Below are 15,524 nucleotides of genomic sequence, written 5' to 3' on the forward strand. Positions count from 1 at the left end.
TTGGGTGACAACGGCGACCACGGCAACAATGGGAGGATCACAGTAACCATGGCGACGGATGACGGGGGTCCGGGGTCGCCGCGGCGCCGGGCGCTCACCGAGGGCCGGAAGGGGGGCGCGGGCGGCGCGTCCATGTTGATGCTGAACTGCTTCCCCCCGGGAACGCTCTTCCTGCGGGAGCGGCCGCCGTGGTAATCTGGGAATTGGGGGGGGGGCACGGGGGTCAGGGCACCCCAAAACCCACCCCGAAACCCGGCAGGAACCCGAAACGCACCCCGAAACCCGGGGCGACCAAAACCCACCCCAAAACTCGAGGGGATTCCCAAATTCCAGCTCAAAACCCACAGAGAAGCCAAATCCTACCCCAAAAACCAGGGGGACACAAAATCCCACCCCAAAAACCAGGGAGACACAAAATCCCGCCCCAAAAACCAGGGAGATGCCAAATCCCACCCCAAAAACCAGGGAGACCCCCAAATCCCACCCCAAAACCTTGGGAGACACAAAATCCCACCCCAAAACCTTGGGAGACCCCAAATCCCGCCCCAAAATCTTGGGAGACCCCAAATCCCGCCCCAAAATCTGGGGGACCCCAAATCCCACCCCAAAACCTTGGGAGACACAAAATCCCACCCCAAAAACCAGGGAGACACAAAATCCCACCCCAAAAACCAGGGAGACACAAAATCCCGCCCCAAAAACCAGGGGGACACAAAATCCCACCCCAAAAACCAGGGAGACCCCAAATCCCGCCCCAAAAACCAGGGAGACACAAAATCCCGCCCCAAAATCTGGGGGACCCCCAAATCCCACCCCAAAAACCAGGGAGACACAAAATCCCACCCCAAAAACCAGGGAGACCCGAAATCTCGCCCCAAAAACCAGGGAGACACAAAATCCTGCCCCAAAACATTGGGAGACCCCAAATCCCACCCCAAAAACCAGGGAGACCCCAAATCCCGCCCCAAAATCTGGGGGACCCCCAAATCCCACCCCAAAAATCAGGGAGACACAAAATCCCACCCCAAAAACCAGGGGGACACAAAATCTCGCCCCAAAAACCAGGGAGACCCCAAATCCCACCCCAAAAACCAGGGAGACCCCAAATTTCGCCCCAAAAAACAAGGAGACACAAAATCCCGCCCCAAAATCTTGGGAGACCCCAAAATCCCACCCCAAAATCTGGGGGGACCCCAAATCCCACCCCAAAACCTTGGGAGACACAAAATCCCACCCCAAAAACCAGGGAGACCCCAAATCCCGCCCCAAAATCTGGGGGGACCCCAAATCCCGCCCCAAAAACCAGGGAGACCCCAAATCCCACCCCAAAAACCAGGGAGACACAAATCCCGCCCCAAAATCTGGGGGGACCCCAAATCCCGCCCCAAAAACCAGGGAGACCCCAAATCCCACCCCAAAAACCAGGGAGACACAAAATCCCGCCCCAAAAACTTGGGAGACACAAAATCCCACCCCAAAAACCAGGGAGACCCCAAATCCCACCCCAAAAACCAGGGAGACCCCAAATCCCACCCCAAAAACCTTGGGAGACACAAAATCCCACCCCAAAAACCAGGGAGACACAAAATCTCGCCCCAAAAACCAGGGAGACCCCAAATCCCACCCCAAAAACCTTGGGAGACACAAAATCCCACCCCAAAAACCAGGGAGACTCCAAATCCCACCCCAAAAACCAGGGAGACACAAAATCCCACCCCAAAAACCAGGGAGACCCGAAATCTCGCCCCAAAAACCAGGGAGACACAAAATCCCACCCCAAAACCTTGGGAGACCCCAAATCCCGCCCCAAAATCTTGGGAGACCCCAAATCCCGCCCCAAAATCTGGGGGACCCCAAATCCCGCCCCAAAAACCAGGGAGACCCCAAATCCCACCCCAAAAAACAGGGAGACCCCAAATCCCACCCCAAAAACCAGGGAGACCCCAAATCCCGCCCCAAAAACCAGGGAGACCCCAAATCCCACCCCAAAAACCAGGGAGACCCCAAATACCACTCCAAAAACCAGGGAGACACAAAATCCCACCCCAAAATCTGGGGGGACACAAAATCCCACCCCAAAATCTGGGGGGACCCCAAATCCCGCCCCAAAAACCAGGGAGACACAAAATCCCGCCCCAAAAACCAGGGAGACACCAAATCCCACCCCAAAAACCAGGGAGACCCCAAATCCCACCCCAAAAACCAGGGAGACCCCAAATACCACTCCAAAAACCAGGGAGACACAAAATGCCACCCCAAAATCTGGGGGGACCCCAAATCCCACCCCAAAACCTTGGGAGACACAAAATCCCACCCCAAAAACCAGGGAGACCCCAAATCCCACCCCAAAAACCAGGGAGACCCCAAATTCCACCCCAAAATCTGGGGGGACCCCAAATCCCGCCCCAAAATCTTGGGAGACCCCAAATCCCGCCCCAAAATCTGGGGGGACCCCAAAATCCCACCCCCAACCCCTCTGGGGGACCCAAAATCTGCTCTGTGGGGGATTCGGGGCTCTGGGGGGATTTTGGGGTCTCAGGGGGCTTTTAGGGGGGTCAAAGGGGGTGAGGGGACCCCAAAATATGGAGATCATGGGGGGGGGGTCCCCAAAATTCCCCCTCGGCCTCTGAGACCCCAAAATCCCCCAGAAAACTCATCTGGGGGACCCCAAAATCTGCCCCAGGGGGGTTCAAGGGGGGATTTGGGGTCTGGGGGATTTTGGGGGGGTCACGGGGGGTGAGGGGACCCCAAAAAATGAGGATAATGGGGGGGGGTCCCCAAAATTCCACTCTCAACCCGTGAGGAGCCCAAAATATCACCCCAAAATTCTCTGGGGGGTCACAAAATCCAGGCCGAGGGGCGGAAAAAGGAAATTTGGGGGAAATCGGGAGAAATTTTGGGGGAGGGTCTCAGGGGCTCCCCCCACCCCCAAATTTCGGGACCCCCACCCCAATTTTGGGGTCCCCTTCGCTCTGCACCTCCAAATGCCTTTAACCCTCCCCAAAAAACTGCCCCTCCCCCAGTTTTCAGCCCCCTCCCCAAAATTTTGGGGTCCCTTCAATTGCGACCTCCCACACGTCCCTAAAATTGCCCAAAATCCCCAAAAAACGCCCCCAAAATCTTCCCGCTCCCCCAAATCCCCTTTAACCCTGAGCCCCCTCCCCAATTCGGAGCCCCCTCCCCAGTTCGAAACCCCCTCCCCAATTCAAAACCCCCTCCCCAATTCGGAGCCCCCTCCCCAATTCCGAACCCCCTCCCCAATTCAGAGCCCCCTCCCCAATTCGAAGCCCCTTCCCCATTTCGAAACCCCCTCCCCAATTCGAAGCCCCTTCCCCAGCTCGCAGCCCCCTCCCCAATTCAGAGCCCCCTCCCCAATTCAGAGCCCCCTCCCCAATTCAGAGCCCCCTCCCCAATTCGGAGCCCCCTCCCCAATTTGGACCCCCCTCCCCATTTTGGAGCCCCCTCCCCAATTCAGAGCCCCCTCCCTATTTCGTAACCCCCTCCCCAATTCGAAGCCCCTTCCCCAGCTCGCAGCCCCCTCCCCAATTCGAAGCCCCCTCCCCAATTCAGAGCCCCCTCCCCAATTCAAAGCCCCCTCCCCACTTCGAAACCCCCTCCCCAGTTCAGAGCCCCCTCCCCAATTCGAAGCCCCCTCCCCATTCTGTAACCCCCTCCCCAATTTGAAGCCCCCTCCCCAATTCAGAGCCCCCTCCCTATTTCATAACCCCCTCCCCAATTCTTAGCCCCCTCCCCACTTCGAAGCCCACTCCCCAATTCAAAGCCCCCTCCCCAATTCGAAGCCCCCTCCCCATTTTGTAACCCCCTCCCCATTTTGTAACCCCCTCCCTATTTCGAAGCCCCCTCCCCAATTCAAAGCCCCCTCCCCAATTCCAAGCCCCCTCCCCAATTCGAAGCCCCCTCCCCATTTTGTAACCCCCTCCCCATTTTGAAGCCCCCTCCCCACTTCGAAGCCCCCTCCCCATTTTGTAACCCCCTCCCCATTTTGGAGCCCCCTCCCCATTTTGTAACCCCCTCCCCACTTCGGAGCCCCCTCCCCACTTCGAAGCCCCCTCCCCAGTTCGAAGCCCCCTCCCCAATTCTCTCCTACCGGCCACGGTGCTGCTGCCGCCCTCGGGGCCGAGCCGGGGGGGGCCGGGGGGTCCCCGCAGGGTCCAGGGGGACCCCGGGATTTGGGGGGGGGGCGCGGCGGGGGGGCCCCACATGGTCCTAGAGCCGCCCCGGGGCCCCCCCGAGCCCCCCCGGCGGGGCCGGAGAGACCCCCGCGGGCATGGGGGGCGGCGGGGGGGGCACGGGCACACCTGGGGGCACCTGGGGGGTCAGACACACCTGGGGGGGGCACGGGCACACCTGGGGGGCACGGGCACACCTGGGGGCACCTGGGGGGGGTCAGACACACCTGGGGGGGGCACACACACCTGGGGGGCACGGGCACACCTGGGGGGGTCAGACACACACCTGGGGGCACCTGGGGGGTCAGACACACCTGGGGGCACCTGGGGGGGTCAGACACACCTGGGGGGCACGGGCACACCTGGGGGGGTCAGACACACACCTGGGGGCACCTGGGGGGTCAGACACACCTGGGGGCACCTGGGGGGTCAGACACACCTGGGGGCACCTGGGGGGGGTCAGACACACCTGGGGGGGGCACACACACCTGGGGGGCACGGGCACACCTGGGGGGGTCAGACACACACCTGGGGGCACCTGGGGGGTCAGACACACCTGGGGGCACCTGGGGGGGGTCAGACACACCTGGGGGGCACGGGCACACCTGGGGGGCACGGGCACACCTGGGGGCACCTGGGGGGTCAGACACACCTGGGGGGGGGCACACACACACACACCTGGGGGGCACCTGGGGGGTCAGACACACCTGGGGGGGGTCAGACACACCTGGGGGGGCACGGGCACACCTGGGGGTACCTGGGGGGTCAGACACACCTGGGGGGGCACACACACACACCTGGGGGGGCACGGGCACACCTGGGGGGTCAGACACACCTGGGGGGGCACGGGCACACCTGGGGGCACCTGGGGGGTCAGACACACCTGGGGGGCACCTGGGGGGTCAGACACACCTGGGGGGGGCACACACACACACACCTGGGGGGGTCAGACACACCTGGGGGGGTCAGACACACCTGGGGGGGTCAGACACACCTGGGGGCACCTGGGGGGCACCTGGGGGGTCAGACACACCTGGGGGGCACGGGCACACCTGGGGGGCACACACACACACACCTGGGGGCACCTGGGGGGCACCTGGGGGGGGCACACACACCTGGGGGGCACCTGGGGGGTCAGACACACCTGGGGGGGCACACACACACACACCTGGGGGGCACCTGGGGGGGTCAGACACACCTGGGGGGTCAGACACACCTGGGGGGGGCACGGGCACACCTGGGGGGGGTCAGACACACCTGGGGGGCACACACACACACCTGGGGGGGCACGGGCACACCTGGGGGCACCTGGGGGGTCAGACACACCTGGGGGGGGTCAGACACACCTGGGGGGCACCTGGGGGGTCAGACACACCTGGGGGGGCACACACACACACCTGGGGGGGTCAGACACACCTGGGGGGGTCAGACACACCTGGGGGGGCACGGGCACACCTGGGGGCACCTGGGGAGTCAGACACACCTGGGGGGGCACACACACACACCTGGGGGGGTCAGACACACCTGGGGGGGCACACACACACACCTGGGGGGGCACGGGCACACCTGGGGGGGTCAGACACACCTGGGGGGGCACACACACACACCTGGGGGGGCACGGGCACACCTGGGGGGCACGGGCACACCTGGGGGGGGCACACACACACCTGGGGGGGGCACACACACACACCTGGGGGGGGTCACACACACACAGACACACACACGCACACACACAGACACACACACACACACACACACACCTGGGCCTTGCACACTCCCCTGACCCCCCGGCCCCGCGCCCTCCCCTGCTCCCTCACGCTCACCTGCGCCCCCCCTCACACTCACCCGTCCCTCTCCCCCCCTCCGTTGCACACTCACCCCTCCCTCCCTCCCTTCCCCCCCCCTTTTTGCACACTCACTCCCCCTCCCCTCCCCTCCCCCCGCTCGCCGCTCCGCGCGCCGCCCCCGCTGCCCCTCCCCCACCCCCCCTCCCCCTCCCCGCGCTCCGGGGGCCCGCCCCGGCCCCTCCCCCCCCCTTGCACACTCTCCTCTCCCCCCCCCTTGCACACTCGCCCCCCCCTTGCACACTCGCCCCCCCGCACTCACACTCGCCCCCCCCCGCACTCACCCGGCGCCGCCGCCGCCGCCCCGCGCTGGGGAGGCCCCGCCCACCGCGCGCAGGCCACGCCCACAGCGTCCCCAGGCCACGCCCACAGCGTCCCCTGGCCACGCCCACAGCGCATGGAAAACACGCACACAGCGCACAGGCCACGCCCACCGCGTCCCTGGCCACGCCCACAGCGCATGGAAACCACGCACACAGCGCACAGGCCACGCCCACAGCGTCCCCTGGCCACGCCCACAGCACACAGGCCACGCCCACAGCGCACAGGCCACGCCCACAGCGTCCCCTGGCCACGCCCACAGTGCGCAGGCCACGCCCACGGCGGGGCGTGGGAAAGGGGCGGGGCCAGAGGGCCGTGGGAAAAAAAGGGGGGGGAGGGGAACTGGGGGGGACTGGGAGGTGAGGGGTGACACTGGGACAGGCTGGGGACACTGGGACAGACTGGGGATGGTGACACTGGGACAGGCTGGGGACACTGGGACAGACTGGGGATGGTGACACTGGGACAGGCTGGGGATGGTGACACTGGGGACACTGGGACAAGCTGGGGACACTGGGACAGACTGGGGATGGTGACACTGGGACAGGCTGGGGACACTGGGACAGGCTGGGGACACTGGGACAGACTGGGGACACTGGGACAGACTGGGGATGGTGACACTGGGGACACTGGGACAAGCTGGGGACACTGGGACAGACTGGGGATGGTGACACTGGGACAGACTGGGGACACTGGGACAGACTGGGGATGGTGGCACTGGGGACACTGGGACAAGCTGGGGACACTGGGACAGACTGGGATGGTGACACTGGGACAGACTGGGGACACTGGGACAGACTGGGGATGGTGGCACTGGGGACACTGGGACAAGCTGGGGACACTGGGACAGACTGGGGACACTGGACAGGCTGGGGATGGTGGCACTGGGACACTGGGACAGGCTGGGGACACTGGGACAGACTGGGGATGGTGGCATGGGTGGCACTGGGGATGGTGGCACGGGGACAGAATGGGGATGGTGGCACTGGTGGCACTGGGGACGGTGGCATGGGGACAGACTGGGACACACTGGGGATGGTGGCACTGGTGGCACTGGGGACACTGGGACAGGCTGGGGATGGTGGCACTGCGACACACTGGGGATGGTGGCACTGGTGGCACTGGGACACTGGGACAGGCTGGGATGGTGGCACTGCGACCCACTGGGGATGGTGGCACTGGTGGCACTGGGACACTGGGACAGGCTGGGGCTGGTGGCACCGGTGGCACTGGGGATGGTGGCACTGGGACACTGGGACACACTGGGGATCGTGGCACTGGTGGCACTGGGGACACTGGGACAGGCTGGGGACACTGGGACAGACTGGGGACACTGGGACAGACTGGGGACGGTGGCACTGGGACAGACTGGGGATGGTGGCACTGGTGGCACTGGGGACGGTGGCACTGGGGACGGTGGCACTGGTGGCACTGGGGATGGTGGCACTGGGACACTGGTGGCACTGGGGATGGTGGCACTGGTGGCACTGGGGATGGTGGCACTGGGACACTGGGACACACTGGGGATCGTGGCACTGGTGGCACTGGGGACACTGGGACAGGCTGGGGACACTGGGACAGACTGGGGACACTGGGACAGATTGGGGACGGTGGCACTGGGACAGACCTGGGGATGGTGGCACTGGTGGCACTGGGGACGGTGGCACTGGGGACGGTGGCACTGGTGGCACTGGGGATGGTGGCTCCAGGACAGACTGTGGCACACACTGGGGGTGACCAGTGACACCAGACATGGTGGCACTGGGGAAGTGGGGACAGTAGGGATGGTGGCACCAGTGGCACTGGAGACACTGGGGACACTGGTGGCACTGGGGATGGTGGCACTGGGGATGGTGGCACTGGGGATGGTGGCACTGGGGACACTGGGGACACTGGTGGCACTGGGGATGGTGGCACTGGGGACACCGGTGGCACTGGGGACACCGGTGGCACTGGGATGGTGGCACTGGGACACGCTGGGTGACAGGTGGCAGTGCTGCCACTGGGGATGGTATCAGCAGGGGGGACACTGGGGGTGACAGCGGTGGCGCCACTGGTGGCACTGGTGACAATGACAGCACTGGTGACACTGGTGATGGTGGCAGCGGTGACATTTATGGCAGCGGATGGTGACAGCAGTGACAGTGGCACCGCTGGCACCGGTGACACCGGTGGCAGTGGATGGTGGCAGCGGTGACAGCAGCGGAGGATGGCAGCGGTGGTGGCACTGGATGGTGACAGTGGTGACAGCAGGGGTGGCACTGGCGGCCCTGGGAAGGTGGCAGCGGGGTGACAGCGGTGGCACTGACGAGCTGGCACTGCTGTCCCTGTCCCAGCACTGGGGGTGGCACCGGTGGCCCTGTCCCTGTCCCTGTCCCCAGCTGCGAGGGTGGCACCGGGGAGGTGACAGCGGTGGCACTGGTGTCCCCCTGGCACCGCTGGTGACACCAGTGCCCTGTCCCTGTCCCCAGCCGCGAGGGTGGCACTGCTGACCCTGCTCCTGGTGACAGTGGTGGCACCGGTGGCCCTGTCCCTGTCCCTGGTGGCCCTGTCCCTTTCCCTGGTGGCACCGGGGAGGTGACAGTGGTGGCACCGGTGTCCCCCTGGCACTGCTGGTGACACCGGTGTCCCTGTCCCTGTCCCCGGTGTCCCTGTCCCTGTCCCCGGTGTCCCTGTCCCTGTCCCGGTGTCCCTGTCCCTTTCCGGTGGCACCAGGGAGGTGACACCGGTGTCCCTGTCCCTGTCCCGGTGTCCCTGTCCCTTTTCCCGGTGTCCCTGTCCCTGTCCCCGGTGTCCCTGTCCCTGTCCTGGTGTCCCTGTCCCTGTCCTGGTGTCCCTGTCCCTGTCCTGGTATCCCTGTCCCTGTCCCGGTGTCCCTGTCCCTTTTCCGGTGTCACCGGGGAGGTGACAGCGGTGTCCCTGTCCCTGTCCCCGGTGGCCCTGTCCCTGTCCCCGGTGTCCCTGTCCCGGTGTCCCTGTCCCTTTTCCCGGTGTCACCGGGGAGGTGACAGCACCGTCCCCTGCCCCTGCCCGTGCTGCCCCTCCCCACCCCCATTTCCGGAGCCCCAAATTCGCCCCGTTTTACCCCAAACCCGCGGCCGGGGGCGGCACCGCCGCGGAGGGGAGGAAGGAATTTTGGGGAGGGGGAGGGGGGGGCAGCCCCCGTTTCCACGACAACCGTCGCCAGGCAGCGCAGCGCCTCTGCGACCATTATGGGATGTCACCATGGCTCCCGAAAAAGGGACGGGGGGTGTCAAACCCGCCCCCACCCCAAACCGAGGCGGGGGTCGGGACCCCCGGTTCCCCCCCGGTTCCCCGGTACCCCCGAGCCCCCCGTTACCGTGCTCGGCGTGCGGGCGCCCCTCCACCGGCACGCTGACGGTTCTCCGCAGCAGCTTGCTCCGGCACGGTTCCCCCCGCCGGTCCCGGATGAGCAGCGGGTGGATCTGCGGTGGGTGGGTGGGGGGGGGTCCCCGATTTTGTGGGGGGGGTCTCAATGATTTTTGGGGGACCCCCCCAGCCATCCTCCCGGTGCTCACCTCCTCCTCGTCGAGCATCAGCAGCTGGTTGCCGGAGATGATGCAGAAGCGCGGGTTCCAGGCTGGCGCTCGTAAGGGGAGGGGGCGTAGGGCCCGCGGCCCAGGGGGCTCCGCGCACATCTGGGGGGGCGTGGGGGGGTCACATCTGGCCGCCCCCTCCCCCACCCACCACCAGCATCTCCTCCCGTTGCTCCGGCAACCGCGGCGCCCACCGGGCCTTGTTTTTTGGGGGGGGTCCCCAAATTTCTTTGGGGGGTCCTAAAATTCTCCCGATCCTCACCCCAGGGTGCTGCGGGACCACCCATGGCAACCCCCCCACAACCACAACCCGGTACCGGGGTGGTCGCGGTGACCCCCGAGCTGGGGGAGATCCTGGGGGACCCCAAAATTTTGGGGGGGGTCCCAAAATTCTCCCGATCCTCACCTGGGAATCTCCCGATCCTCACCCCAGGGTGCTGCGGGACCACCCATGGCAACCCCCCACAACCACAACCCGGTACCGGGGTGGTCGCGGTGACCCCCCGAGCTGGGCAGGATTCTGGGGGACCCCAAAATTTTGGGGGGGGTCCCAAATTCTCCCGATCCTCACCCCAGGGTGCTGCGGGACCACCCATGGCACCCCCACAACCCCAACCCGGTATCGGGGTGGTCACGGTGACCCCCCAAGCTGGGGGAGATCCTGGGGGATTGGGGGGACCCCAAAATTTTTTTTTTTGGGGGGGGGGGGTCACAGAGCACCTTTGGGACCCCCCCCCCAATCCCTGGGTGCCCCCCAAGAGGCGCAGATGGGGAAGAACTGGTGTCGAGACCCCCCCCCAAAATCCCCACTGAGAGCCTAAAATCCACCCCGGGAACCCCAAAATCCCCACTGGGACCCCAAAATCCACCCCGGGAACCCCAAAATCCCCCCTGAGACCCTAAATCCACCCCGGGAACCCCAAAATCCACCCCGGGAACCCCAAAATTCCCACTGGGAACCCCAAAATTCCCACTGGGAGCCCAAAATTCCCACTGGGAACCCAAAATCCCCACTGGGAACCCCAAAATTCCCACTGGGAACCCAAAATCCCTTGGGAACCCCAAAATCCCCCTGGGAACCCCCAAAATCCACCCCGGGACCCCAAAATCCCCCCAGTGACCCCAAAATTCCCACTGGGAACCCCAAAATCCCCCTGGGAACCCCAAAATCCCCACTGGGACCCCAAAATTCCCACTGGGAACCCAAAATCCCCACTGGGAACCCAAAATTCCCACTGGGGACCCCAAAATCCCCACTGGGAACCCCCAAATCCCCACTGGGAACCCCAAAATTCCCACTGGGAACCCCAAAATCCCCCCCGGGAACCCCCAGGACTGACCTCTGTCCCAAATTCCCAGGATTTTGGGGTTTTTGGGGGATTTTGGGGTTTTTGGGGGATTGGGGGTTTTGGGGATTTGGGGATTTTGGGATTTTGGGATTTTGGGGTTTTTGGGGATTTGGGGATTTTGGGGTTTTGGGGTTTTTGGGGATTTTGGGGTTTTTGGGGGATTTTTGGGGATTTTGGGGGATTTTGGGGATTTTGGGGGTTTTGGGAGTTTGGGGTTTTGGGGTTTTTGGGGGATTTGGGGATTTTGGGGTTTTTGGGGGATTTGGGGATTTTGGGGATTTTGGGGATTTGGGGATTTTGCGGTTTTTGGGGATTTTGGGGGATTTTGGGGATTTTGGGGATTTTGGGGTTTTTGGGGGATTTGGGGATTTTGGGGATTTTGGGATTTTGGGACTTTGGGGGATTTTGGGGATTTTGGGATTTGGGGATTTGGGGATTTTGGGATTTTGGGAGATTTTGGGGGATTTTGGGGATTTTGGAAGTTTGGGGGTTTGAGGAGGGGTCCCCAAATTCCCCCTGGGAATTCCGGGGTCCCTCAGCCCCCCAGGACCCAAAAAGCCACGGGGGGACCCCAAGGCCCCCAGACCCACGGGACAGGCTGGGCTGGCACCCCCCAGCCGCGCGCACCAGTAAGAACCAGTAACCACCAGTAACCAACAGTAACCACCAGTAACCACCAGTAAGAACCAGTAAGAACCAGTAAGAACCAGTAAGAACCAGTAACCACCAGTAAGAACCAGTAAGAACCAGTAACCAACAGTAACCACCAGTAAGAACCAGTAAGAACCAGTTACACCGTCCCCATCTCCCAGTAACCCCCGATAACCCCCAGTAACCACCAGTAACAATCAGTAACAACCAGTAACCACCAGTAACAGCCAGTGACCACCAGTAACCGCCGGTAACAATCGCTAACAACCAGTAACAACCAGTAACAATCAGTAACCACCAGTAACAGCCAGTAATAATCAGTAACAACCAGTAACAACCAGTAACCACCAGTAACCACCAGTAACAGCCAGTAACAGCCAGTAAGAACCAGTGACCGCCAGTAACCACCAGTAACAACCAGTAACAATCAGTAACAACCAGTAACCACCAGTAACCACCAGTAACCATCAGTAACCACCAGTAACCACCATTAACAACTAGTAACAACCAGTAACCACCAGTAACAGCCAGTAACAATCAGTAACAACCAGTGACCGCCAGTAACCACCAGTAACAGCCAGTAACAGCCAGTAACAGCCAGTAACAACCAGTAATAATCAGTAACAACCAGTAACCACCAGTAACCACCAGTAACAGCCAGTAACAACCAGTAACCCCCAGTAACCACCAGTAACAACCAGTAACAATCAGTAACAACCAGTAACTGTCAGTAACCGCCAGTAACAGCCAGTAACAACCAGTAACCACCAGTAACAATCAGTAACAACCAGTAACCACCAGTAACAACCAGTAACCCCCAGTAACCACCAGTAATAATCAGTAACCAGCAGTAACCACCAGTAACCACCAGTAACCACCAGTAACCACCAGTAACCACCAGTAAGAACCAGTAAGAACCAATAAGCACCAGTAACCACCAGCAAGAACCAGTAAGAACCAGTAAGAACCGGTTACACCATCCTCATCTCCCAGTAACCACCAGTAACCCCCAGTTAACACCAGTAACCCCCAGTAGCCACCAGTAACCCCCAGTTAACACCAGTAACCCCCAGTTAACACCAGTAACCCCCAGTTAACACCAGTAAACACCAGTAACCCCCAGTTAACACCAGTAGCCACCGGTTAACACCAGTAGCCACCAGTAACCCCCAGTTAACACCAGTAAACACCAGTAACCCCCAGTTAACACCAGTAACCCCCAGTTAACACCAGTAACCCCCAGTTAGTTAACACCAGTAACCCCCAGTAACCCCCAGTTAACACCAGTAACCCCCAGTTAGTTAACACCAGTAACCCCCAGTAACCCCCAGTTAACACCAGTAACCCCCAGTTAACACCAGTAACCCCCAGTTAACACCAGTAACCCCCAGTTAACACCAGTAACCCCCAGTTAACCCCGGTCTCATGTCCCAGTAACTCCCAGTTCCAGCATGCACTGGTACCAGTATGCACCAGTAAGAGCCACCGCCAGTCCCAGTATCACCAGTAAGAGCGTCCCCATCTCCCAGTAACTCCCAGTAACAGCATCACTGGAAACCAGTAACTCCCAGTAACAGCCACCCCCAATCCCAGTATGACCAGTAACAGCCGCTCCCAGTCCCAGTAACTCCCAGTAACAGCCACCCCCAGTCCCAGTATCCCCAGTAACAGCCGCCCCCAGTCCCAGTATAACCAGTAACAGCCACCCCCAGTCCCAGTAACTCCCAGTAACAGCCACCCCCAGTCCCAGTAACTCCCAGTAACAGCATCACTGGAAACCAGTAACTCCCAGTAACAGCCGCCCCCAGTCCCAGTAACTCCCAGTTACAGCATCACTGGAAACCAGTAACTCCCAGTAACAGCCACCCCCAGTCCCAGTAACTCCCAGTTACAGCATCACTGGAAACCAGTAACTCCCAGTAACAGCCGCCCCCAGTCCCAGTAACTCCCAGTAACAGCCGCCCCCAATCCCAGTATGACCAGTAACAGCCACCCCCAGTCCCAGTAACTCCCAGTAACAGCCGCCCCCAGTCCCAGTAACTCCCAGTAACAGCCGCCCCCAGTCCCAGTATGACCAGTAAGATCCTCCCCCAGTCCCAGTATGACCAGTAACAGCCGCCCCCAGTCCCAGTAACTCCCAGTAACAGCCGCCCCCAGTCCCAGTATGACCAGTAACAGCCGCTCCCAATCCCAGTATGACCAGTAACAGCCACCCCCAATCCCAGTATGACCAGTAACAGCCGCCCCCAGTCCCAGTAACTCCCAGTAACAGCTGCCCCCAATCCCAGTACGACCAGTAACAGCCACCCCCAATCCCAGTATCCCCAGTAACAGCCACCCCCAATCCCAGTATCCCCAGTAACAGCCACCCCCGCTCCCAGTATCCCCAGTAAGATCCTCCCCCGCTCCCAGTATCCCCAGTAACAGCCTCCCCCGCTCCCAGTATCCCCAGTAAGGGCCACCCCAGCTCCCAGTATGACCAGTAAGAGCCTCCCCCGCTCCCAGTTCGCCCAGTAACAGCCACCCCCAGTCCCAGTTCGCCCAGTAACAGCCTCCCCCGCTCCCAGTACTCCCAGTAAGGGCCACCCCCGCTCCCAGTATCCCCAGTAACAGCCGCCCCCAATCCCAGTATGACCAGTAACAGCCGCCCCCAGTCCCAGTATCCCCAGTCCCGGCCGCCCCCAGTCCCAGTATCCCCAGTAACAGCCACCCCCGCTCCCAGTATGACCAGTAACAGCCGCCCCCGCTCCCAGTATCCCCAGTAAGATCCTCCCCCGCTCCCAGTACTCCCAGTCCCGGCCTCCCCCGCTCCCAATTCGCCCAGTAAGAGCCAGCCCCGCTCCCAGTATCCCCAGTAAGGGCCTCCCCCGCTCCCAGTTCGCCCAGTAAGATCCTCCCCCGCTCCCAGTATCCCCAGTCCCGGCCTCCCCCGCTCCCAGTATCCCCAGTAAGATCCTCCCCCGCTCCCAGTATCCCCAGTAACAGCCGCCCCCAGTCCCAGTATCACCAGTAACAGCCTCCCCCGCTCCCAGTATCCCCAGTCCCGGCCTCCCCCGCTCCCAGTATCCCCAGTAAGATCCTCCCCCGCTCCCAGTATCCCCAGTAACAGCCGCCCCCAGTCCCAGTATCACCAGTAACAGCCTCCCCAGTCCCAGTATCCCCAGTCCCGGCCTCCCCCGCTCCCAGTATCCCCAGTCCCGGCCTCCCCCGCTCCCAGTATCCCCAGTAAGATCCTCCCCCGCTCCCAGTATCCCCAGTAACAGCATCCCCCGCTCCCAGTATCCCCAGTAACAGCATCCCCCGCTCCCAGTATCCCCAGTAACAGCCGCCCCCAGTCCCAGTATCCCCAGTCCCGGCCTCCCCCGCTCCCAGTATCCCCAGTCCCGGCCTCCCCCGCTCCCAGTTCGCCCAGTAACAGCCTCCCCCGCTCCCAGTATCCCCAGTAACAGCCTCCCCCGCTCCCAGTATCCCCAGTAACAGCCTCCCCCGCTCCCAGTATCCCCAGTAACAGCCTCCCCCGCTCCCAGTATCCCCAGTAAGAGCCTCCCCCGCTCCCAGTTCGCCCAGTAAGATCCTCCCCCGCTCCCAGTATCCCCAGTAAGAGCCTCCCCC

The 15,524-nt window shown here is 62.3% G+C and overlaps 1 protein-coding gene across 19 annotated transcripts in view; it reads right to left on the minus strand.

Moving 5' to 3' along the window:
• SYNGAP1 (synaptic Ras GTPase activating protein 1) overlaps positions 1 to 15,524 on the minus strand; it is a 59,425-nt gene that overhangs the window by 43,754 nt on the left and 147 nt on the right. For 17 of the 19 annotated variants that reach the window (XM_077788987.1, XM_077788991.1, XM_077788981.1 and 14 more), the window contains exons 2-4: positions 9,895 to 10,014; positions 9,696 to 9,801; positions 99 to 196 (exon numbers count right to left, since the gene is read on the minus strand). In XM_077788987.1, coding sequence (XP_077645113.1) covers positions 99 to 196; positions 9,696 to 9,801; positions 9,895 to 10,014 — 324 coding nt within the window. Of the gene's footprint in view, positions 1 to 98; positions 197 to 4,108; positions 4,186 to 9,695; positions 9,802 to 9,894; positions 10,015 to 15,524 lie in introns of those variants that run through there. The other 2 variants (XM_077788997.1, XM_077788994.1) reach the window with 2 other exon arrangements.

Source organism: Lonchura striata, chromosome 29, assembly GCF_046129695.1.
Source record: "Lonchura striata isolate bLonStr1 chromosome 29, bLonStr1.mat, whole genome shotgun sequence".
NCBI classification, from domain to species: domain Eukaryota; kingdom Metazoa; phylum Chordata; class Aves; order Passeriformes; family Estrildidae; genus Lonchura; species Lonchura striata.